A 27090-nucleotide genomic window follows, 5' to 3' on the forward strand; every position below is an offset into this window, starting at 1 on the left:
ACTATAGAAACAGCCAGTGAGAGCGCATTAGAAGCACTGGTAGACGATCATGTGTCGTGTGATGCAGTGAATACAAGGAGATCGCCGTCTGGTCTTCAGAGGGTTAATTTTCACTTTGAGGGGGAGTTACCGAATCTGCAGTAACATCAGAGCACATTCCTCAGAGCTGCCAACATCCCGGGAATAAGACCTTCACCGTCAACATCTCAGACCCCATATCCCGGGAATATACCTTCTGCACTACCGGACACGCGTCGACTCTGTTGTCAAGCCGCGTTTTCTCTGCCGGTTCGGAGTATGCGAGCTCCAGGATCCGCTCAATGTCTTAACGTAGGTGTGTATAACGTTTTCCTAAATGAATGTAGTAGCCTACTGTGTCAGAAAACCTGACAATTTCTGCCAGCTATCGAAACGGATCTCGTGCTTTAAACAAACGAATGAACGGGAGGGGAAAATAATTTGGGGTTTTCATTTCATTTTTATGTTTTTTAATAATAGCGGTCTGTTTCCATTCACTGCAGCAGGAGCTCTGTTACTGTCTGAAGTCCTCATATTGTCTTTCGCAATGCCGTCTTGTATGCTTTTTACAGATTTTTACGATTCCACGGAAATACTGAAAACGTTATCACAGTAACGCGTGCTAATGCTTTCTCACAGACCAGACAAATGTGACATTCTAACGTGCCTAAAAGAAGTGTTGCATGTTTAATTTACTGTTGAGTCGTCGATACATTCTTGAATCTTAAGGCATTTACAGGTCTTAGGAAAATGAGGAATATAAGCTACCTCCTATTAATATCTGTATGAAATCTATCCCACGTCTATTTATTTTGCAGATAGAACCTGTTGATTTTAAACGATTCTTATTAAAATCCCGTGAAAAATAGGTTTATACGACTGATGTTGGCTGCTGGTCTGACCTAATTCACAGATGTTTGCATTCATCAACAGTGACCACATCCGATGTCAAACAGCTTCATGTTGATACCACAATCATATGCATTTATGAGGTGTAGCTTATGGCATAAAATAAAACATGCAATAGCATAATCAGCGTTTTGAATGTTTAAAAACAGCCTCCTCACCTTCATGTCTGAAGTTAAACTGTGAAACCTCATACAGTAGGCTAGTTTTGTATTTTCATCGTCGCTGAAACCTAATTTTTTAGACTTCTCAGCAGAATCACAGGAGGCCCAAGGATGATTATGTCCTCATATAGGCTTCTATGTTATTACCTTAAATAATGCTGTGCTGTTTTAAGCGACACACAAGCTTAGGTGACTCTGTTTACTTTTGGTTCCAGGTATGATCTCAGTTCCAGGGAATGCATATCATTAAGTCCTGGTAGATCTTAATGACAGTGCAAGACTTGGAAAAGCTAAGCCTTTAAACGTGAGAACTGCCGGGGTGGCGTTAGAGTAAGAGTGATGAGAGGACAAGAGAAATTTCAGTCACTTTAACTGTAAGGCCTACAGTTTCTTCCTTTCCCTGTATGGCATTTTCATCCTCTTTTGCTTCACCATCCCCCATAATACTTTAAGAGGAGGAAATGCCACAGTAAATACGTTCCTGTTCCTCTCACAAAACTGGAAATGTCGAGGGAACATGTAACTCTTTTATAGTGAGCTCACTTTGATGTCGTCAGAGAATAAAAACCTATTTGAAACGTTGAAGGAAAACATCTTTGTTCCTCACATTGGATATGGACAGATGCTTTCAATCTTATTGAAAACAGCAAATGTGCTTTTACTTAAGTATGCGTAAATGACTTTACCAAGGACGAGTAGCCAATTCTTTTAACAGTTTAGAATGTGAATTACTGTTTAAAAATGATGCTGGGTATGACTCACGTCAAGACATTCTTCTTTCTCATGTTGGTACAATGTGTGCTGTTTTATTGGAACCAGATGTTGGCACTCAATGTAGTTTCTCTTCTGTCCCTCATTCCGAACTCTTCAAATGCTATCCAGCACCTTTCCCCTCTTCCCTCTCTCTTCATAAAAAGACCAACATATTTCAGCGGAGAAAGTAGTCCAGAAAAGAGAGAAACAAAGGCAACTTTCCATCACTTTGGACTTCAATAAGACTCTTCTCCACTAACTCTGCTGTCTTTTCCTGCCTCTGTGACATTTTATTAGACAAAAGGGACTGCTATTGTATTTCATTGTGGACATATATAGGTCAGCAGAGAAGTCATGGCAGCCCTTTTATGTTTAGAGTGGTATTTTACTGTGGTGGCCACATGCTGAGGTAAGTGACCTTTGCCCCAAGTGTTTGTTTGTACTGCACTTTCCCCCTCCAAAAAAAAAAAAAAAAAGGAATGAAAGTGGGATTTTTCCTTTATACTTGTCAAGAAAGAAAAAGTGGTTTAGGGCCAGATGTGGAAGCCTTTGCATTCAACATTATCTGCTGAGATAACACTTGACCTCCACACACTTAAAGGGATAGTCCACCAAAAAAAAAAAAAAAATTGTGCATAAATTAGATATATTTAAGAGATGCACTGATCAGCCAGCCAGGGACTGCAATCAGAAGATTTTCTGTATGATCTATATACAGAAGTTACACACTCCAAATATATTATATATTTGATATTAAAATATCTTTTTTTGTGTTCCATAGAAGAAAGTCATACAGGTTTGGAATAACATTGAATTTAAAAAAAAACTTTGAATTTAAGTTTTTTTTGGGGTGAACTATCTCTTTAAATGTGTGACGGTCACATTTTATCCTCTCAGATAATGCAGGAGTCAAATGCTTCCTTATCTGGCTATAAACCCATTTTCTTTCTTTTCTGCATGGTCTCTGATAAATAAGGTGTAGATTTCTCCATGGAGTCGACTTTTACAATGACACTGTCCATCTTTCGGCTTATCGGAAGGGGCTTTGACCCATGACAGAAAAAACTCTCCTTGTCCTTCTTGTTCAGGACAGAAACTTTGGAAATCATTAGGATGTTTTGCTGCATTTTTGCCTTTACTGAAGCACTCCATTTCACCTTTTATACAAAACGCTTTACAGTATAGTTTCACAAACTACATACTTAAATCCTCTGTAAGTACATTAGGTCCAAGGTTTGTGTATAAAACACAGGTATTTACAGTAGTCTGTTCATTTCGTATCTCTTGAGCAATCCTGTGGCTTACTGTACTGTTGTCTTCATTTCATTTCTTTAAACATCATTTCAGTGAATTATTATGTGAAAAGAGGATTTTCCTTTGCTTGGTGTTCCATAAAGTGTTTGTTTTGTCACTAGATGACCCTAGTTATGGTGTTATGGGCTAGGCAGTGTTTGTACACCAGACATTTTAATGCTTCTTTTGTAGCAGGTCTGGAACACCTGAACGACCACACAGGCAGAGAGCTAAAATTATGGGTTACTGCGCTTTTCAAATGTTTTTACTTTTAAAAACCTCTACTTATCATGGGACCTCATGCTGAGAAGATTAATTGTATAATGATTTCCTGTGGGAAAGCCTACATGACACATTCAACCTTCATTTTGAGAAATCAACATACAGGGTCTGCCTTAGTAGTACGGTTACACTTTGAGGACCCCAGAGGTTTAATAAGGGGCAGTCTGACTAGATGTCTATGAATATCATTCTATGACACTTTAGCAGTGGCTTGGGTCTCCTTCTGCTGTGCTATTTGAAGCACAAGTTAAAGTATCTAGCCTGTAGTACAATAATGTACTATTCTAGTACTCAACTGGAATTTGGTACAGTTGCACTAATTTATTGCTTTCAGGTTTGGTGTCAATTTTTAATGTCAATAGACTTTTATACTTGTATGTGAAATAGATTGGTTTAGGGTAAACATACCTATTAAGCTCACATACCCATTAAGCACACTTCCATTTTTGAGAAAAATAATTTATTATCCTACTTGATGTCTTAACCAATTGATGTTTGTTACTATATACCTCCTATAATTTCAAGTCAATCAGATCATTGCACACTGAGATATGAGTCTCCATGTGCTCACACTGTCTGGCGGCCATTTTGAAATCTGTCTAAAAACTTTCACCAAAAGAGGAGCCCCTTAAATGTGCATTTTTTAGATGTTTAAGCCTTTATTTTGGGTAAGTTTCACTACGTATTGTAAAATTAAGAAATTCATGTTCAGACTTTTGTATATTAAAACCTGGAACTTGAATGTGGGAAATAATTACATTAGATCCAAAAGATAGTTTTAGCAACACAGAGCAGATGCTACAGAACACAGTTAGCTGACTAGCTGTATAAGATTGTGTGCTACGCTAACATATTACTTCACAGGCATTACTGACTTGTACGTTTACATCCATAATATTATAAATTAACAGTTTATTGCTGGTCTCATTTTACAGTGCTGTAATTTTTAAAGATTTCATATTATTTTAAGGTGAGCTTAAAGGGTGCACTACTATGAAAATCACACAGCTTCAGTGTGACATTAATAAGAAAAAGTATAATTTCATAGATATTGTTAATAATAGTTGTTCATATTAAAATATGTATGAACTTAATACACGACCTAGACTATTTATTTATCAAAAATCCTGTCATTTTAATAAATATTACATGAAATTCATTAAAAATTTTTGCTGCTCCCATTAAGCTCAGTGTGCTCTCTTTAAGCTCTTCCATGTAAATATTTCATAAACAGACTTTAAATATTAACTGATGGTTGTAAGTTAAGTTAATCGATTTTCTATGGATTCTGTCGACTCAAATATGCAGACTGGCTCTGATCTTTGGCAACTAGCATCAACTTCTCCAGACTGTAAATCTTGTAAAGCACAGCCAGACGTTTTGAATTTAATGATGTATATCTTAATTGAAATGCTTTTGTCATTTAAAATAAAATTTTAATATTTTTGTGTGAGAGATTAGCATTTTATTTTAACATAACTTTTTGAACTGAAACCAATATTTTGTGCACTAAAGATGTCTCGATGTAGATTTTGGTGAGCTTAGTAGGTACGTTTACCCTATACATTCACAGAGGCTGCATTTATTTGCAAAAATGCAGTAAAAACCATAATATTATGAAATACAATTTAATCCTGCGATGTAAATACTGAATTTTCAGCAGCCAGTCTTCAATGTCACACGATCCTTCATAAATCATTCTAATATGCTGATTTTCTGCTCAAGAAACATATATTATTAGCAGTGTTGAAAACAGTTGTGCTGCTTTGAATTCTCTATGTAATTGATTCGTCTTTTTGAAAAGTGAATTGTAATTGGTTAACATTTCTTCGGAGGCTTTGTGTGTACTGTGTGCCTTGCCCTCATTTTGTTTGATTATGTGTCTTGGATGATGGATTGTGTGTTTGCTGTGCAAAGCCAGCATGCGAGTGCAGCGCTATGAAAAGAGTTGCCCATACCTGTTAAGGGTTGCCATAGCAACCCTCACAGTCCAAAGCCATAAGGGTCATACAATAATTGGCTAGCCACATGTTACATTTGAATTGCAAAATGTTACAAGAATCAATATCATTATCACCTCAGCCTCCTGCTTCTTCTCTGATCTCCATTCTCAAACAGTTCATTAGCCTCAGCCAGTAACTGAAGGAGTCTTAAATGCAGAGGGGTTCTGAGGACATTAAATACATCGATCGGTCCTGCATGTGGCATGAGTACAATCAGGTCTTTGTCCCTGGTACACTGTGTGTTCCGTCTAGTTATCCAGTGTCCTGTTGACAACTGACAACACACCCCTGGAGATTTTGTCTGTCCAGTGTGTTTACCTTGGAGCTCTGAGATTCTTGGCATTGAGCTGGGGAGGATGTGTCTTGGCTTTCCTTTTTTTCATGTGGATATTTACGCATACTCCATAGCTTATGTTAAGCGACAGCCTTGGGGCCGGGGACAGGGAAGAGGAAAGATTGTGTTTATATACCCATTCTTAGTCCTCTCTCGGCACCAGCGCTGAAGACCCGCTGAGATGCCAGTGAGGAGAAAATGGACACTAAGAGGTCTTCTCAGGCCAGCGAGAGAGTGCAAATATTGATGTTTTTCTTGCGCTTTGACCAGGAAGTACTAATGTCATGTGAGGAAGAGTGCTAAAAATGTTTTCAAGATACAAGAGCCCATATACAGCAACTTATGCCTCATATGGCGACCATATGGTTGGACGGAATATAGAGTTCACTAAGTTTTATTGGCTAGCAGAAGAGCATGGATTGTCTGTTTAGACAAAACGGTCCAATTCTGCTTGAGGCCATGTAGTCTTTGTAAAATGAGACTTTTTAGAATTTAGACCACAGTTTATGAAGTGGTAATGGATAATATGTTTTTGTAATTAAATTTGTCACATTTATTTTTCAGATGTAACACATTAGGAGGTTTTGCTTGTGTAGAAAGCAAACAAAACAAAACCCTGCACTAGGCATAGTGTGAGGTCTGTCTATAGCGATACACTAATTCCTGCAAATGTTTACATTTTTCTCTTATGGTTTCTGTACATTGGACAAGCGCCAAAAATGAGCAGAAACTATAAACAGTGACAACTTTTACTTTTTAAAGCTTTTCGCACTGTGTGGTTTATTAAAGCGTGTTGAGTGAAATTGATGTGTTTTATTATTAATGTTATTAATTATAATTATTACAACAAAATGCACTTGTAAATAACTATACTCTTAGTATAGTTAAAACCGTTAAGCTTGGGGTGTTATTTAAGAAATTAATATTTTTATTAAGCAAGAAACCAAGACTTTCACAATGTTACTAAATTGTATATTTAAAATGTATGCTGTTCTTTTGAATTTCTGTTCATTCAAGAAAAAAAAAATTAAGCATTGATTCAGCAAGATCAAAAGTTACAGTAAAGTCTATAATGTTACAAGAGATTTCTATTTAAAATAGAAGCTCTTCTTTTGAACTTTCTATTCATTATTTATCATTGATAATCAGAAAAGTTTCTTGAGCACCTAATGAGCATATCCAAATGATTTCTTAAGGATCACGTGACACTGAAAACTTGAGTAATGCCTGCTGAAAATTTAGCTTTGCCATCACAGAAATACATTTTAAAATGTTATTTGAAATTGTAATAATTTTCACAATATGAGAATGAGTTTTATTGCCAGATATGTTTACACATACAAGGAATTTGTTTTAGTGACAGAAGCTCCACAGTGCAACAGAATGACAACGACATATATAATATAGACAATTATGTATGTACAGGTATGATATGTGCAAATTTGAAATGTAAATAAGTATGTGTGTTAAGTAAATAATAGTGTTGTGTGTTCCACGTTTATTGTCAACTGTTCATGAGATGACAATAAACAATATGACTATTTTACTGTATTTTTGATCGAATAAATGCAGTCTGGGTGAGGGACTTCTTTCAAAAACATGGGGAAAACAAAACAAAAACAAATGGTAGCCTAACTATGCTATTTGCTGTTAACTTAACGTAGCAACTTGCCCATTTAGATTCTGCAGTATTTATTTACAGTCATTTCACAGCAGCTTGAAGCACAGATCATCCAGTCAGATTTTGTTCTGTTTTAATATCTTTTAAAATGTATTTCTGTGATGGCAAAGCTGAATTTTTAGTAGCCATCCATTACTCCAGTTTTTAGTCAGAATTACTTGTTTACTACAATGATCCATCACTTGTCTTTTCATTGGATGCACCATGTCAGTATCTCTCAACTGTGTCAATTTCTGTTACTACTCACCTTTGAACACCTGAATGAATTCAGTACTGAACGGCTTAGAAATCCTTCCAGCAATTTAGTGCTCATAAATTGATAATGCTGAGATAATGATAATTTTAAAGATATCTTTGTATAACCATATTTCCTAAACCTGTATGGATGTAAATGTGGATGTAAAAGCGTATGAGCTAGTGCAGATATTCTCACAGTCTGGTATCTGAATTGTTATTTAGGTGTGCCTGCTAACAGTGGCAGTGTGCTAGATATAAACACAGTATGTTTTCTCTCGTCTGCTGTTTCAGACTTAATAGGATCAGGGTGTCAGCTAGAGACCAAGACATTATTCCTGTCTAGGACATCTCAATAGCTCACCAGCATGACACATTCTTCCTTTTTTCCATTCTTCCTTTTTGCCAGGAATAAGGGAAGGACACTACATTTGTGGATGTTTTGTGCCATGGTTGCTCTGTCTACCATGAGTTGCCAACAGCTGTCTTTCAGGGGAAGGGCAGCTGGTACTCTTTACTCTTATAATAGAATCTGCTCACTAGTTATAGATGACCAGCAGAAGTCTGGGGTCACATGAGGGTCGCCGGTGTGAGAGGTGAAGCTGATTATGGGTTAGGAACTATTTATGTATGTTGAGAGACAAAGGCATAGCATTTTGTGTTGGACTAGATAACAACTTTGATTACAGGGAAAAGAATGTAGCCTGTTTTAGAAACTGTGAATTTATTTGGGACTTTGATTCATAAATGACAGCTTTTAGTTGTATTTATATTTTAGTATTATTTATATTTATTGAGTTAACCTATTATTTTTTTATATTTTTCAGTTTTTCGTTTTAGTTTAATATTTAGTAAAGTGCTTAATTTTGTCACGTGCTTTCTTAAATATGTGTAATTTTTAGAGCTTTATTTAGTGCTTAAACTTATTTCAGGTATTTGCCAAGGCAACATTTCAAATTTTCCTTTAGTTTAAATTTTCATCTATTTATATTACATTTTTTCAGCTTTGTTTCAAAAAACAGTAGTTTGTTTTAATAGTTGGAGATGGTTAAGAAGTGTATTATGGTTAATCTGTTAACAATATTAACATTCTAAGTTGTTTTTAATTGCATAACATTATTGCAACATTGTGTTGAATGTTCTACAGGAAAGATATTTCTAGGAAAAGTGTTAGGGCCTGTTAAATGTGTGTATATTTATAGGCAGCTTGAGTCAGTGGATGGATGAGGGTAAAAACATCCCAAATATTTTTATGTACTAGTGGCTTGGATTTTTTTTTTTTTTTTTTTGATTGAAAACAAATGTTCAAAAATAGCCAGTCTGTGGTATGAAGAAGGTGGAGAATGAATAGATCCCAGATGGAAGGGAAGCTCTGACTTCCTGTCTTTGGGTGCAGGGCAGGATAATTACAATGCAGAGGCAGCGGGAGATAGAGGCTAAGGGTACTATGGTCCTGTAATGGATATGCCAAGCAAGGACAGGTTAGAGAATACAAAAATGTCTCAGTGACCTATCACCTCAGATAAGTCTCGAGGAGAGCCAGTTATCTGTATTAACTCAAAACATGAATGTCACGTGGTGCGTTAAAGGCAGCAGCGGATAATATTTATGGCTGAACAATGCAGTCACCACAGCAAAATGCTCTAGAGTCCAGGATGTTTATTCAGCTTCTGTTTAAGCATAGCTACTTTGATTTATAGTATTCCCTGTGTATTTATCCAGTTTGCTGGAATGAAACCAGAGCTGGTTAGCATATTATTATAAAGTATTGTATGAGTTAGCACATTACCTAACCAGTACGAGTTCAGAGAGCAAGTGATCAGCACACGCTCAACAAAATTCACCAACTTCTTACATGGAATTCATCATCAGTTATTGTGTTGTCATGCTATAATGCTTGTCAGCACTCCAGGCGGTGACTAACATGAGCGGGAAAATGTATGCGTGTTCATATGCATTTTCGTCAGATATCATGTCATTAGAGTGCATGCCAGTGTTTCCTGAATACAACAATAAACACAGCGCAAGCTGTTATGCAAACAAATGACTCTTATGAACTGGTTCTTTTTAACGAGTCGTTCAGAGTCGTCACAACTGGCTCCATCGCTGAACCTCAAGTTATAGTTTCGGTTATGTACGATTCAAAATTAACCAGGAATTGTCACTGTGATGTGTACTTTAGGTCCATGAAAATTATTCTATTTACTGACTGAAAGTAAAGTAAAGATACATGTTCACAACAGAGTTTATGTATTTTGTAATAAATAATTTTTTTAACACTTTTAATTATTTACAAAATGTAGCCTATTGATTATTGTTTGCTCAGTGTGATCCAAATGTAAAGTTGAATTGACTTTAACTTAAACTTTGTTGGGTTGACATATTGGAAACATGATAAACACACAATCCCCCCCCTTACAAAACAGAGTGATGTTTATAAGTTATGATACAAATGTAATCAGGATCACCATATGAATCACAGCATTGATGAATTTATACTTAATACAACAACATAGACTAGTCTATATAATTTAAATCATTGAAATCTGACAGCTGAAAAAGTAACCTGGCTCCTAAATGTTTCATCCTAGTAGAAAATAGCTACTAAGCTACTGAGGACTTCTAAAAGCTACTAAATCTTTTCAAACCTGTTTTGATTTCTCTCTCTTTCTTTCCTCTTCAGTGCGGGCACAGCTGAGCATGGTCCACTGCTGAGTTAAGCTGTGGTGCACACACTGCAGAGAGGAGAGCAAGAGTGCTTCAACCGATCCTGTCTTCACACTTGTTTTGCACAAGGCTGGCCTCCAAACATGTCTGCAGAAGTGGAATCCAGCACACCCACGGTCGAGCAGGCACCTTTCAAGACACCCTCCAAAAAAGAAAAGAAAAAGGGTATGTGACAGGGGAGGGGTCTTCACTTGGTACATCTCAGTTTCTTGCTTTGTTAGTATACAGGCCAGACCTTGGGTTCAAACGGTTCAAATACTTTTACATCATTTTTTTTCTCAAGCACAGCTTTGCCAATCATTGTTTAAAAGGCTGCAATTTTTTTTTTTCTTTTTACTTAATTGGTGAGTGAAACTTCTCCATTATAAGATGATATGTAATGTTATTGTTATAAGAAAGTACAAAAACTTAGTAGATGTCTTTGCTGACCTACTTGTGTCTACTAGAACATCATTAGTGGTATAGTGAGTGTGCCGCTGAGGTTTATTGTGAGTCTCTTGCTGTGTGTGTGTGTGTGTGTGTGTGTGTGTGTGTGTGTGTGTGTGTGTGAGCTAGCGTCCACGTCTCCAGAGCACCTACAAAAACCATGCTTGATCCACAACAAACATGCAATGAACCTATTCTGAGGTAAAACTAAGCCCTTATAAGAGTTTTGAAACCTGAAAATACTTCTATTGTACTTGCCACCTCTGTAAATGAAAAGGCAGCTTGTTTGGAGATTTGATCTGAGAATTTACATGGAGTTAAGAGCTGGTTAAGAAAACCATTTTGAGATTACATCCATGATTTATGGTTCAGTCTGGAATCCAAAGGATTTGCCATAATGTTCTCTGGCTGTACAGTTGGAAACAGATAAAAATGATTTAATAGTTATGTATTGACCTAAATTCATCAGTTTATTAAAAAATGCTAGCTTTCTTTGGAAGGTTACATTTATTATTTTTTTTTGTGGAATGTTAAGCATAGGTCGGCTTTTTATTAGTTTCACAGGAAATTGTTTTAAGCCTTTTGACATTTTAATATATTTTGATGTCCTCATCTCAGATGTGCAGGTTTAGCTTATTTATCTATTTGAATATATTACCATTTCTCTTCTATAGAACACAGTTAGAAACATTGTGCTTATTTGCAGCCTAATTGCAATGGTAAAAGCAAATTACAAAATTCAAGCACCATGTTTTCTGTATTCTAGTAACTTTAGCACATTTTCAGCAAATTTTGGATATTGGATGAGAGATTCTCTATTTAAACCTAATCTGAATCACTTTTTTGGTACTTAAATGCAACGCTGACGCAGTAGTAGCATGATGATTATGTGATTATATTTATGACCTAGTGATTTCAGTTGACAAATGAAGGTCTTTATGGTACAATAAGGCACCAAGAGGACTTTTGGAGTTCATCAGATTCCTTGACATGTCGTGTAGCGCAGCGCAAAGTTGGCAAACAGCCACCTGCAGAAACTTAAAATCCTCCGTCCAGAGCTCCAGGGGCCTCTTTGACCCAATATTTCTCTGGATTTATTTTTCTAAGCTGGAACCTGGTGCACAGTGGTATTGTTTGTCTTGCCTAGCTCATTCATACCAACAGAGAGCACTAGTGATGGATTCCATTACAGTCCTGTTGCTGTTTCCACAATACCTTCCAGCTGCGACTGCAAGACACTCTCTAACATGTCTATTTATGAGCCTTTTCCACAGGCATGAAAACAAGCAGAATGATTCCCACAGTCCCACGCTGAGGAGCCAGCAGTGATTTGGGTGATGAGGTGCATCTGGGGTTGAAGGAGGTCTTTCATAGTCATGTGTTGGACACAGAAACAAAAATATAATGCTGCAGCATCACGTTTGATCCTTCAACCCCATCGTTATTGCAGTTCATGTATAGGCCTATTTTTCTTTCATATCTTTAACTTTTTTATAGATGGATATGTTTTTGGCTTTTAAGTCAACTCTTAGATTTAGACTGGCACAAAAATGGCATAGCTTTCCTTCATGATCAGGCTCATTTATGAGCAATGAGCCATTTTTTTCAGTATGTTTGTCATTTCTCTGCCCACTTCATCTCATTTTTTGTTAACAAGGTAAACGTGATATAAAGTCATGGGATGACTTTAATGTTTATTTGTGACTGGGTATGTTTATGCATAAACCCAAGTAATAATTGCAAAAAATCTAACGATACGGATCATAAATGCACTATTTCTGTTACTTGCTTAGCAGAGAGAATTATCCTCAACTGAATAGAGCTGCTCACACATGCATGTTCTAAAAAGAGCAAAATATACAATTGTTAGGAAACCAATTTGAAAGTTAAAATGTATTGCCATTTTAAGAAAGAAATCATTTACCTGTTGAGAGTGATCGTCTGTGTAGTTGAATGGCTGAGCTCCAGAAAACAGTTACAGATTTGAAACAAAACAAAACAAAAAAGGCGGGAATAAAGAACCTAAAAGTCTAACACAAGGAACCATTTCAGCGTAAAAGGGTTCTTCAGTATGATATGGTTCTAAATAGAACTGTTGCTACATGTAAAGAACAATCTTTTTTTAGTGTCTATTTAAAGCAAGCTCATATTTACAGGTATTATATGTTCACGTTGGTTGGGAGTTGTAGAGCAGAAACCTCAAGCCTGTAGAGTTCCTGCATGGGATGAATGTCAATGCTGTCCCTCAGCTTGGCCACAGAAGGCATGAGGTCTGGGACTCCGCCAGGCTGTTCTCTCTCAGTCTCTTTTTGTTTCTCTGTGTCTGGCTTACTCCCTCTTTCTCTGCCTCTGCCATCTCAGCAGCGCCACTGGCCAAAAGGGGACATCGCCACATAGTCAGCTGAGCTCTGGATTTGAACTGAGACACAGGGCAGACAGACAAAATAAATGGCAAAAATTCCAGAGAATCAAAAGGCAAGTAGAGTTAGATGATAGTGAAAAGACCCAATGAAGAGGAGAGGAGTTGCTTCCAAGGAAGAAGGACTGATATGAACTCTCAAACTAATAATGTGCAAATAATGTGGCACATACTCAAAACAACACAATTTCAGGGCTAGAATGTGGCCAGACAGTTATATTAAAACATGCATTGGGAGGAACCCGATAAAACACCATGATCAGCATATCAGTGGCTCTCTGACGCACTTTGTTCGTTTTAATCAGCCTCCTTCAGATCTTTTTGCACCATTGAGCAATCGCACATATTTTGATGAGCGTCTGGCTAACTTGCTGACATTTCCAGTGATTGAATAACATTCAGACTGAGATTCGGAGCTGCTAGAGATAACTGTCTCTCAGACAGCTGGTACCATCAGTTCCTTCCGAATGGCATCAATCGGTCCCAGTGACACCCGTAATTATGTCGCTGAATCGTTTCTCATTCCTCTAAGAATAGAGGATTTCATAAATGATTCTGCACTGCACTATTCATTCCCATTTTAGATGCTTTTGTTTTGAATGACAGCTGCATTTGTGATGACGGCTGTAAACTGTAATCAGTTAATTACATGGAGCAGTATTTTAAAAAGGTTAAATGACAGGGGCTAGTCCTGCACTACAGAAAGGACACTTAATTAGTGGTTTCATGTATGAGTGAAGAACCTGCTTTTTTCAGCTCTTTTCAAAAGGATAAACCTATCCAAGACGTGCGTTTTTTTTTTTTTTTTCCCAGTCTTTGGTGTCACATGATCCTTCACAAATCATTCTAATATACTGATTTGGTGCTAAAAAAAAAATTCTGTCCTGCTAAATATTTCTGTGGAAACCATGATACTGATTTCCGAATCCTGGATGAAGAATAGAAGTTCAAAAGAACAGCACTTATTGTCACTTTTGATCAATTTAATGCTTCCTTTCTAAATAAAAGTATTAATTTCTTAAAAATGTTTTGTGTATATTTGCACATTTATTAAAATATATGCACACATATATTTTTCTTTTCTTAAAACAGGAATTGAAAGAAAAAAAAAGTCATTATGGTTATTTAGCCCAAATACTTTTAAGCCTCTGTTTTATGTTTAACAAAGCTAAATCAAAATCCGTCCATGTACCTTCTAAGGTATTCATATCTCTGGTTGGGAATTACCGTAACTATATAAGTATAAATATATATATATATATAAAAAATAATAATTTAATATCAGTTGTCTCAATCTCTCTACAAGTGTCATTTAGAACTCTTCTGTCACATAGCAGTTGAACTATTTTAACTTTTTTTTTCTAAAGCATTAAATTCTTTCTCCTTTAATACATGCCAACACACACTGTACTAATGATTAAATGAAATGTTTTTAATTGTCACAGTACTGCATTTTATGTTTTAGATTATAATCTCTCTCTCTTTATCTCCTCTTCTTAGCTGCAGCGAGCCCAGAGAAAACAGATGAGTTCCTCCTTGCCAGGTTCAAAGGTAATGGAGTTCGCTACAAAGCCAAGTTGATTGGCGTAGATGATGTGCCTGAAGCAAGAGGAGACAAAATGAGCCAAGACTCCATGATGAAACTAAAGGTCAGTGAAAGGTCAAGCATGTTTAACTATTAGTACACATCTTAAGTGAATTCCATCAGCCTAAACTAATGTCAGAGACATAGGACAAAATGGACTTATTTATATAAAACTTTCATACTGCATCTTGTTTTAAGGCTTTATAGAAAATAGTGCCTTAATACCACCAGAGAGTGAACTGTAGAAAAGAAAAAAAAAACAAGATTGTTAGATTTGAGAAGAAAGATAGATCAGAAGGAACCATTTCTCTGCAGAAAGAGAATAATTGAGTCAACAAGTTTTTCCGATGTTTTTCAGATATATTACTGTAATTCTTACGACCTTTTGTAGTTTATTTCGCTTTGTACTGAAAGGTACTTTAAGAGACAGAAAAATCCAATTTTATTCCTACACAATTTATTAAATTGTCCAAATGCTTTGTCAGACATTTTTTAGCAGGATACTGACTACATCCAGGATCAAGAAGTCCAAATATTGTTTAGTAATCATTGATTTGTCTTTTTTCTCTGTGATCACAGGGCAAGGCGGTGTCAGCTCGGTCTCAGGGCAAACACAAGCAGAGAGTCTGGGTGAACATTTCTCTCTCAGGAATCACTGTTACTGATGAGAAAACAGGGGTGCGTTTTTCTCACTAGTATAAAGTCTTCAACAGAAATATCATTTGATACTCAATACACATACGGTATTCATTGTTATTTTGTTTTGACTTCTCCAGGCAACAATACTGGAGCATGCAGTAAATAAGATCTCCTTCATCGCTCGGGATGTCACTGACAGCAGAGCGTTTGGCTATGTGTGCGGTGCGGAAGGCCAGCACCAGTTCTTCGCCATTAAAACTGCACAGCAGGTCCAGTGAGATTTTATTGAGCAAAGCTCTTTCCTTCCTCACACACTCATGCCTTAGGCACACACAGACAAACTCGTTCTGTCTTTTTTTTGTAGCTCTGTTATAAAAAAAAAAGACAAGAAACCATTCCCCCCACTTAAAAACATTCACCCATAAACCGGCAGGAAGCATGTCTTTTAACACACTGTTTGTGTTTTCACTCAGGCGGAGCCTCTTGTCATTGACCTGAAGGATCTTTTCCAGTTAATCTTCAATATGAAGAAAAAAGAAGTTGAGGGTTCAAAGAAGGTGCGGGACCTCTTGAAATTATTTTTAGATGATTCTAGGCTGTATGAGCTGCTGAGAAACATTTACAGTACACACATGCGTACATCAAATGTAATATTTTAACAATGCAAACTGTTTAAAATTGTGAGGTTTTTTTAAGCAAGGATGCATTCAATTGATCAAAAGTTACAGTAAAGACATCTATAATTATACAAGGATTTCAATTTAAATGCTGTTCTTTTGAACTTTTTTTCTATTCAAAGAATATTATTCATTATTGAAAATAATAAGAAATTTTATTTGAAAACCAAATCAGCATATTAGAAAGATTTCTGAAGAATCATGGCACTGCAGACTGAGGTAGTAGATGATGAACAACATTCGGTTTTGTTAACACATGAATAAATTATATATATTTTAAATATATTAGCATAGAAAACATACTTTAAATTGTAATAATATCTCACATTATTACTGTTTTTACTGTATTTTTGGTCAAATAAATGCTTTGCTAAGCATAAAAAACATCTTTCAGAAACATTAAAAAATCTTACCAACTTCATACTTGCTATAGGATTTATGTAAATTTATGAATCCTATTATCTCAGACACAACATGAAGATTGCTATCTAGTGTGACTTTTAGTTCAGCTGTGCTTCAGTCTTGTTCTGTGACTCTTTCACCCTAAACAAGCATTCTTCTGTATATATACTGCTTTTGTCGTGTTTTGTCCGTTTTTATTTCTGACCTACTAATCAGATCTTGTTTTCTCTTTAGGATGAAAATAATAAAGTGATGGAAGTAAGTATTGAAACATTAAACGATTCAGCTGCCAAATGTCCATATCATACTGTATATTTTTGCCAGTGCAACTAGTATCTCAATTTCTGTCAATCTTACCTCAACAGAATGGCAGTGAAGGCTCACACAATGACAGAAAAGTAAGTATGATTTATTGTGGTATGATTTACATTTACCAAATGGTTCTGATCCTTGCAAAACAACAGTGGAAGCATTTTGTTAGTGGTCTCCAACCTGAAGGCAGAGTTAGCAGTAGAGTTGTGTCTCTCTGGCCCAGTTCCTAAAGCCCCCTGCTGGCTTGTCTTCATGTTGTTGTTCACCATTTGCACACAGCACCTAAACTAGACTCCTCAGGGGGTGAAAGCTAATGAAGTTAGCAGACAGGAAATAACTGAGACGCATCACATAGCAGCTCTGACCATTCTTCCTCCACTCCTTTCACTCACAGTCTTTGAAAAAAAAAAAACACAATTCTCTTCACTGCTCATTTCCTCCTATTCATCTGCCCACAGTATGAATAGCGCTTCTCTTAGGTGTTTTGGTTACTCTGACTCTGTTTGGCTTCCATAATCTGGTCTGAATCTTGTTTTTCCTTTTTCAACTTTGTGCTGCAGGGCGTCGAACAGCTGGACTTGTTTGGAGACATGTCGACCCCACCTGACTTAAACTCTCCCTCGGTAAGACTGTTGGGCAAGAATGAGTCACACGTACTCATGTATAAACATACACATTCAGACTGAATGTGAGACTTTGTCACTCCAGTTTTGTTTATTAATGGTTTGTATTGACGTGAACACTCTGCTTTATTAACACAAAAAGATACACTGACATTATTAATGTTATTTCCATGGAAATCTCTTATATACCAGCTCATTTACCAGATCAATGCAACATTATCCAAATAAGACATTACGCTGTTTGAAAGAGACTAGTGGCACTCAGTCTCATATCCTGCTATAGTCCTTGTTTAGTCTTTGGTGCTTGATTGACCTCAAATGAAGAAAATGCCGTCATGGGGAGTAGAAGGCCTGGTTTCAGGCCAACGAAAATAACAAGCACTAAAAACTCAACAAGGCTCAGTTGTTTGAAGACACTGCTCTTTAGAGAAGTTTAAAAGCTGTATGAGACTGTTTTTGCCCCTTGAAAGTGTTAAATAGGTTACATGTAATAGATATATAGATATATATATATATATATATACATATATAAGTTTCCACAAAAAGAATGAGTCTTCCCGTAGCCCGTCATCTTCTGCTTAGAGTTTACTTTCAAGGTGAACTTTTCATAAATGGTGTTGATGCAGAGTCTTATTCTTCTAACTTCTAACACTGCAATCACTGTGAGAGAACAAGTTCAGGTAATGTGTGCATATACTGTCAAGTTTATTCATTCGTTTTAAGTCATCCATTATTCAGCCCGTGTTTTGTTGTCAAAAGCATGATATATTGGGGAAAAATGCATAAGCAGGGTTGCCAACTTCAGTAGAGGAGGATAAGGGACAAGTGTCTTTAGATTTCCTTATTTAGAATTAAAGAAAAAGCTAGTAGTAGCTGCCCTTTCTTCTTCCTTGATTCTTTGCTTACTGTGAAATGTAGCGTCTGTGTAGCATTTCCATTATTAGGGTAATTCACAATGCTCTGTGTTTCACATCCATCTTTTGCAATTTGTTTTTCACTTTTTTTTCATTGTTTTTTTCACTTGTATGTAACCTACCATTCAAAAGCGTGGAGTCACCACAAAAATATTAAGCCGCATTTTTCAGCAAAGATAATAATTAAATGTTTCTTGAGCACCAAATCAGCATATTAGAATGATTTCTGAAGGAACATGTGACACTGATGACTGGAGTAATAGCTGCTGAAAATTCTCCTTTTGCCATCACAGGATCAAAAACTAAAACATATTCAAATAGAAAACAGTTATTTTAAATTATAATAACATTTCACAATATTACTGTATTTTTAAATAAATGCTGCTTTTCTGATTTTTTTTCCCTCCCAAAATCTTACCGACCCCAAACTTTTGAATGGTAGTGTAAAACTGATTCAGATGGAAAAAATGTTGTTCTTAACTTTGTGGGTATAAGATGCTAAAATTCAGGACAGACTGCATCCTGTGTGGAAAATGGAATGCAATTTTTTTTCCCTTAAAAACAGAACAATTATGTATCATACAGGATGGTTGGCAGCCCAACACTTAGGTCATGCATGCCCATCTTGTTAAAATTTCTGATTGCTTGAACACAGCATCTACCTAAAGTTTATTTTGCTTCATGCGTAACTTCATCTATATTATTGACATCAGCTTATTATTTATTCTTTATTCCTTAAATCTTCTTTCAGGAGTCTGAGGACATCCTGTTGATGGATTTGTCCACTGAGATAGACAGCAATCAGAACTGCGTTAAAGGAAACCCCTTCACCTCATCTTCTGTCTCCAGAGCCCCGTCCAGCCTCTCGCCTGAGAACCCCTTCTCTTCTCAACGCAACTTCTTCCCCGCCCCTATCCATGACCCGTTCAGTGATGACCCATTTTCCAAAAGTGACGACCAATCAATCAGAGACGACTCTGCCACAGCCAACCACAGCCCTAATAACTTGTTTAATGGTGGCCCTAGGAATGGTGACTCTGACTACTTAGGCCAGCAGTTTGACCAACTCTCCAACAGGACAATCATCCATGCTCTCAGTAATGGCCATTGGCCTTTAGATGGCAGAGCTGCGGAAGCCACTAGCTGGACTCAGAATACTGTCCCAGTTCAAGAGCAGAACGGACATGGGAAAGCGATGCCTAATCCGTTTGTGGGAGGTTCAGAGAAAATGCAGCCGGTGCAGAATGGAGTGAAACATGAGAATGGAGGCATAGAGCCACCTGTCAATCAAACCAAGGATTCGGTCATTATAAGCCCTCCACCACTCAACATGAAAGCCGGGAGGGGCAGGAGGAGTGTAAAGGTGCGGTTGCATTGATGACACTGTATTATTTCTTACTTTTTAATTTGATAAATAACATTCTACTTCACTTCTCAGTGCTTTCTTTTTTCTTTCTTTCATGTCTCTTGTGACTTTAAGCTCTCTAATCTATATCTAACACCACTTCATGATTGGTAATGTTGTTTGCCTCAATTTTTAATGCTTCAGTGATTTGTACTCATAAGGTAAGGATGGATTTGCTAATGTCTTTCCCATCACATTAGGCTACATGTGAATAGATAAGTAGATAGATAGATAGTAGGGATGTAACGATATTATCAATATCAAGGTATCGCGATAGCAAAGCTGTCTCGATATCATCGTGGTCACATGACGGTATGAAACGATAGGTATTCCGGGCAAAATGTGTAGATTTTTAAAATATATTTAAACTACTTATTCTATTCTTCTTATATGAACTAAAAGTTGTATTTTTTTAACTACGAATAATAACTTCTATAAAAAAAATGTAGCTATCTGTTTGAAGCATTTGTTTACTCTATATATTTTTTGTGAATTGCTTTATTGTATTTAAATGTTCTGTTCATTTTGATATAAGAAAAATTTATTAAACCTGTTATACTGTATTATGACAAGACGTTTTCCAACTTATTTCAATATTGTGGTTATACTATGATAAAAGCTTAAGCAATTATCGCAGCATGACAATTTGATACCATCACATCGAAAGTTAAAAAGAACAGCATTTATTTCAAACAAGCATCTTTTGTAACATTATAAATGTATTTACTGTTACATTTGATCAATTTAATGCATCATTGCTAAACAAAAGTTTTCATTTAAAGTGGTCATGAACTACCTCTGTTTTTTATTTTGTACTGTTCTCTGAGGTCCACTTGTAATGTTATCAAGATTTTTTACATCAGAAAACATAATTTAGAAGTAATATGCAATTTTCTGTCCTGTTTTGACCCCCTCATCAGAACGCTCTGTTTAAATAGGCATAAATGCCCACTACTATAATTGACAGTTGTGTATGTTTGACAGCCTACATCCTTCACAGATGGATGCTACTGTGTTTTAGGTGAAAAACACATAAATACTTAGTACATATCAAACAATCTGTAATCAGAGACAAAGCAAAAGTGATCACGTAAGTTACTCACACTTGTGTGGTGCGACATTACTGTTGGATCTAATAAAGTCGGCATAGCATCATCTTTTAGTTTCAATCTTTCTGAAAATCCTGCATCGAATTGTGCCTTGTTCGTAAAGGAATCCCCAGTAAAATGAAGTGAACAAAAGGCAGAGTTCTTACTAACGCGGTCTGTAACTTCATTAAAAATAAAGTTAATCAAATAAAGTTTATTGTTTGGTTTCTGTGTAGACCTGCATTTCCTGCGCTTGTCGTTTACCTACTACGCTTGTGAATCAGTGGGCGGGACTAAACAGGCGCTGATGTAGACACAGGCGTTGATCTTCTTCTGCGGAGGGGGTGCTTAACCACACTATTACATCATAAAGTGGCACATTCCACAACCTGTAGCTTTGGCAGACTGGCTTCAATATAAGCTGTCTTTAGACTAACAAGAAAATGTTGAGTTCTGAAATTTACAGAATGTTTTTATAGCACGATGACCTCTTAAATATCAAAACATCAAGGGGATTTTGATTTCTCAGTTCATGACCCCTTTAATCTATTATATTTGGGGATGCACGATATATCGGCCACCATATCGGTATCGGCCGATAAATGTACATTTTTCTGTTATCGTTATTGAACCGATAAGAAACTTTGGCCGATATATTAAAGCCGATAAATAATGCATTATTTCCTGTAGAGGCACTTCAGATGCGCACTGTTCGCCATGATGGTTTTTAATTGCTTGAAATATTATTGGAATCACTTCGAAAAGGAAAATACAGTGAAATGCAACATGTGCAGGGCAAGTCTGTCATATTATAATGAGAACATTACTGTTAAATAATTAATGGAATCTTTGTGCACCCGTGTTTTAGCGCGTTGTTTCGGCAACAGCACATTCATGACTAGCACAGTTAAGTTCGCTTGTGCATTTGCAGCCTTTTGTGCAATTGTAGGTTTTAATATTGTGTTTATTTTATGCATATATATCTGATTTATCTCATAGGCCTATAGAATTCATTTGGTTGAGTTAATAGAGCGTTAATAGATCGCTTCTGTGATCATCTTTAGCTCAGCGCATGCAGCTCAAACAGCAGCGCACAACATCAATAACTAGGTCTATATGATTGGGACTATCATATATTATAATGAGGACATATTATTATAAAACGTTGTGAATTCTTTGGTTTAATTTGTCGTGTTTCAGCTTGTTGTTGCGGGGAGAGCGCATCCACAACAGAAGTTACACATTCTGGTTAGCACGTAACTTAGTTCAAGATCACTTGCGCATTTGCGTCTTTTTGTGCATATATAAGTTATAATATTATGTTTATGTTGTATAAATAATAAGCGCTTCAGTTTACCGGTGTTCATTCAGCTCTTCAGCAGCGCACACAGCTAAAACTGCATGCTGCTATTTGAAACAGTGGTATTAATTTAAGATACTTTTTCAAAATCATTGATATATTAATAATAATAACCACCACTTTTATTTTTATCTTATTATATTCATCAACAATGTGGTTTAATTAAAATTATTTAATTGTCGTGCGGAGGCTATTCCGTTTAATTTATCCATGGCACGTGATTTTATTTTATTTTTTACATATAACGTTAAGTAATGTTGTCCAGTGACTTGTTTGCATTATTTAAGCAGTGTTTTATTTATTTGTAAGGCTGCTTTATGTTTGATTTATGTTGAAGTGTTTAATGGCATTTAATGACTAGACTTTTTTTTGTAATCAGGCTCTCAAAAATTATATAAAAATTTGTATTTAGATTTATCAGCCAACATATCGGTTATCGGCTTTCATTTATAAAGAATTATCGGTTATCGGTATCGGCCAAAATTTTCATATCGGTGCACCCCTAATTATTTTACATTACAATTTATTACCATATGCTTGTTTAATCACTGTTTTGTTTTTTTAACTTTTATTTAACCAGTTTGGTTCGAAAAAGGGATTCAGCCCATTTATAATTATTTTTGTTTTATCATCTTTTATAGTCCCCTTCCAATGAAAAACCCGGCACAGATCCATTTGTATCACCAAACCAATCAGAATCACCACCTCCTCAACCTGAGAACTGCCCTGTCAACTCTGTCAGTCTGTTCAGCGGGAGCCCTTCCTCCCCTGACACACTCACAGCTCTTGGTAAGACGTTTGAGACAATAAATAAATATCTTGACATTTGTGAGCTTCCAAAAATGCTTTTTCAAAATGTCAGTGATTCTCATTTAAATGAAAGCTTGAGTCTAGAATGAGTGTTGTTCTGTTCATACCTGTATATTCCTGTAACAGCAGAGCCAAAGGTTCTCAGGGAATGCATGAACTGATAAAATGTTGAAAATGGCTCTTTGTCTCAAAAGGAATGCATGGTCAATTTGATGCTTGTCATATGCGGAACACTGAATAAGTGCAGCTTTTTAATATTTCATCTTCTTTTTATTAACACTATATTTTCTTTAAAGAAGGGTTGTCTCTACAAGCTCCACCTGCAGTCTCCACTCCTCTGTGGAATCAGCCCCTCTCCTCCATCTTCCCCAGCACCACCAGTGTCTCTCAGCCCTTCAATCAAGCACCTGCCTTCTCCACTTCTCCTGCGCCTGCCTGGGGAAACATTCCTGGAAGTTTTGGACCTTCAACCGCTACCCAACAGATTCCTTCATGGAACACCACCCCAGTCTCCAACGGATCCAATGGATCCTGGACCCCTCATTCAACCCTGGGGAACCCCTTCCAGACCAGCATATTTCCACCTAGCCTTGTGCCCGACGAACAGCAGAGTTCCAGTCCCCCACCACTGGTTCCACCTCGGGCAGTAGCCACCAAAGAAGCTCCAAAAGTGGACAGTAATGCTTTTGTTGACCTGGATCCTCTGGGAGAAAAGGAGAAGAGAGATATCAAGGACATGTTTAAGGATTTCCAGATGGCTAAGCCACCAAATGTGCCAGCGAGGAAAGGTGAGCAGATATGGATGTGTTTGTAATTAAAATCTATGACAATGCCATGAAATTCATCTCTGCATCTGATATCATAATGAGTTGCTCATAACGTGCATTTGGGAATGCAGCATACACCAGCATCATTTTATTTCATATTTGCATAATTTTCAGAAATAAGCTTTCAGCATTTCACCAGATTTGTAACGAGAAGCATTTATAAACCTGTTCTCACCTAAACAGAGGTCTCCCTGCAGAAAAAGCTTGAGTGTTTAACACCAAAATAATAGCTTTAGGGTTTAATATTTGAAAGTAAATCATTTAAGATGTAAATATAAGTAATTTTAGCAAATATGATTGTGCAGTTGTAATATTGCAACAGAAATATATATATTTCTGTCTTTTATTTTTTTATAATTATTTTTAAAAAATTATATGCATACAATAAATGTATTATTATTATTATTATGTTCCTAAAAACAGTGTGAATGTGATGTGGACTGTGATGATATCACAAATAAAAAGATATAACTAAATATACATGAAAAATGTGTTTACCTGCATGTCATGTGACCATTAACCAGTGATAGTTTTGTGTCATTGAGATACTATTATAGTTTTTATGAATAGTTTGACTTATTTTTAGATTTCTATTTTTGTTCTTTTTCATTTTATTTAAAGTTTTAGGAATTTTGATTGTGTTTTTGTCATTTTACTAGTTTATTAAAGTCTGTGTATATGTGTATGTGTATGTGTATATATATATATGTATGTGTGTGTGTATATATATATATATATATATATATATATATATACACACATATATATATATATATATATATATAATGTATGTGTATGTATATATGTATGTGTATGTATATATGTATGTGTATGTATATATGTATGTGTGTGTATATATATATGTATGTGTGTATATATATGTATATGTATATGTATATGTGTATATGTGTATAATTCATTATTTTAGTACATCAAGTTAAACAAAATTAAAATGAAAAATGTTGTTTCGCAACTAGCTGAAACAAAATATGTTTAATAATAAGTTTAAATTTGATTTCAGTTGAACTAAAGATTGGAGGCCAGAATCCATTCGACAACTCTGTTGGAAAAAATCTGTTTGGCACATCTGTACCTGCAACTGTACGTATATGTGCATCCTTATAAGAAATTATGAAACATTTTATCTAACAATAACATTATTTTAAGTTTTTCTGAGAGCCTCAAGAATATTTATGTTTGTTGTTGTTGTTCTTCTTCTTCTTCCTTCTTAAATATTTGTTTCTTTTTCCCTTTGATCTTTACAGAGTGCCCCTCCCATAAAGACAGTGGGCTTAGATCCTTTCAGAGACCCATTTGGAAACCCATTTGCATGATAGCCGGACATCTTGATGACTCCATAGGGTCCAAGTATGGATCAAACACAAATCACGAAACAAGAAATTATGCAAAAAACAATTCCATACCAGATGTTTCAGCTTTATAATGTTGTGGTTAAGCTAATGGATACACAACGACAACCGCTTTTCACAGAGCACCATTTTTATGTAGCTTTCCCACTAAAGTGCATCCTGTTCAAGAGCAGGTCTCTTAGCTCTGATGTCACAGCCAATGTCTGACAGCCAAATGAAGTGTGTGCAACCCTCCTCGTTTTATGAACCATGATCATGGACAGGCTAAAAATAATCCATCAAGTGCTGGTCTGCTGTTAAAACATGTTTATCCCGAACAAACATGAATCTGAGTGCATTTTGCCTCTAAATGACAACATGATGACAATGGTTTTGTTTTCTGTACTAAAAGCACTCAGAAGCAATTTTGTCATTTTTTGCACCAGTAGACAAGTTATTGTTTTTCCTTCATTGCAGTATTATCTTGACATTATATGTTTACTTTCCACATTTATCAAAAGCTTTAGGGCATGACTGGTCACTAATTTTGAGAAACATTTTTAAGAACTGGCATATAAACTGAATAAGATGACAGATTTTTGAAATATCCAATTCAAGTTTGGACATATTAAATGTCCAATCACAAACCGACATGAAGGACAGCAGAGAGACAGTGTATATAATATCTGTAGAGATGCTCTGATATGATAACTGTGCAATCAACATCATACTGTACTGACCTGTTCATTATAAAAGAGCAACTGACTCTAATCAACCTGTATTTGAACTGCATTACTTGCAAGATGTTATTTTCTTTGATGTGTATTCAGTGTTCTGTTATTTGTGAGGTGGTGAGCTTGCGACATTCACTAATATATTCAGTATGTACTGTCATCATGTCTAAAGTTCTCTCTTTTTGTTTTGACATTGTATTGAATGAATAATCTAAATTGCTACTACTGGCATGTTGTCAGCGGTTCTGCAAATATAAACACCTTCAAAAATAATATCTATCCATAGAATAGGAGGATGATACTATTTAAGCACATTGTTTTGCGTGTAACATGATGATCCAGAATGCTTCAGGTAATACTTGATAAGAGCATATTGATGTGTCCGATTGATCAATTATATTTTACTACACTGCTCTTTATTTTTCCTTTTTGATAGGTGGGGATATAATCATTTTCCACCAGACAAATTATGCGGGAAAAACATGATATTGAAAGGTTTAAAAGTGTAACAGAAATGAATTCATCTCAGTGGATTAATGGATTAGCAAAAAAAAAAAAAAAAAAGACAATGTGTGTACTATACTGACTGTAGTGAATGCTGAAGCCTTGTCAAAATGAACTATGTGAATTGTATGCGTGTACATATATAAATATCTGCTCTGTTATGCACTATGCCATCTCTACCTTGGATGCTATAGAACTAAGGTGTTTAAAAAAATGTAGTCGCTGCAATAAACTGGAATTTTAGTTAGTGGAATAGATTCAGAATTGTCCTATTTATCTTTTGCAAAGTTTGTATTCAAGTCTGTATAAGACCAGTTGGATCTACTTCACAATAAAGTGATGGCTGGCTGAATGATTTGAGCCTCACGTGTTAAGTTTTGTTAGTACAGTGGTTTATAATCTTTGAATGGGATCAGCAGATAACAATTCATTTTCTAAACTACTAGATGAAAAACAAATGTGCTGAATGAAGTACACTTCAAACTTTTTAAGACTGGCTATGTTCAGAATGGAATGCGGTAACACTTTATTTTGATGGTTGCTTTTGAACATTCTGTTGACAATGAGTAACGTTGCACCTATATGTCGACTAACTCTCACTAGAGTATTAGTAGACTTTCT

General features: G+C 36.0%; 1 protein-coding gene across 2 annotated transcripts; it reads left to right on the top strand.

Annotated features, from left to right (window-relative positions):
* Nucleotides 1–26824, top strand: si:ch211-204c21.1 (disabled homolog 2). Of its 2 annotated transcripts, none has more exons than XM_058774490.1 (14): nucleotides 1–334; nucleotides 10352–10560; nucleotides 14741–14889; nucleotides 15405–15503; nucleotides 15602–15733; nucleotides 15938–16021; nucleotides 16778–16801; nucleotides 16909–16941; nucleotides 17416–17478; nucleotides 19144–19755; nucleotides 22887–23034; nucleotides 23352–23843; nucleotides 24904–24983; nucleotides 25148–26824. In XM_058774490.1, exons 2-14 carry the CDS (start codon nucleotides 10479–10481, stop codon nucleotides 25214–25216), a joined length of 2067 nt encoding a protein of 688 aa, XP_058630473.1. In that variant the 5' UTR covers nucleotides 1–334; nucleotides 10352–10478; the 3' UTR covers nucleotides 25217–26824. The 2 variants fall into 2 exon arrangements, with proteins under 2 accessions (XP_058630473.1, XP_058630474.1); XM_058774491.1 differs by having other exon boundaries at nucleotides 1–330.
* The last annotated feature ends 266 nt before the right edge of the window (nucleotides 26825–27090 follow it).

Source organism: Onychostoma macrolepis, chromosome 05, assembly GCF_012432095.1.
Source record: "Onychostoma macrolepis isolate SWU-2019 chromosome 05, ASM1243209v1, whole genome shotgun sequence".
In the NCBI taxonomy this organism is placed as follows: Eukaryota; Metazoa; Chordata; class Actinopteri; order Cypriniformes; family Cyprinidae; genus Onychostoma; species Onychostoma macrolepis.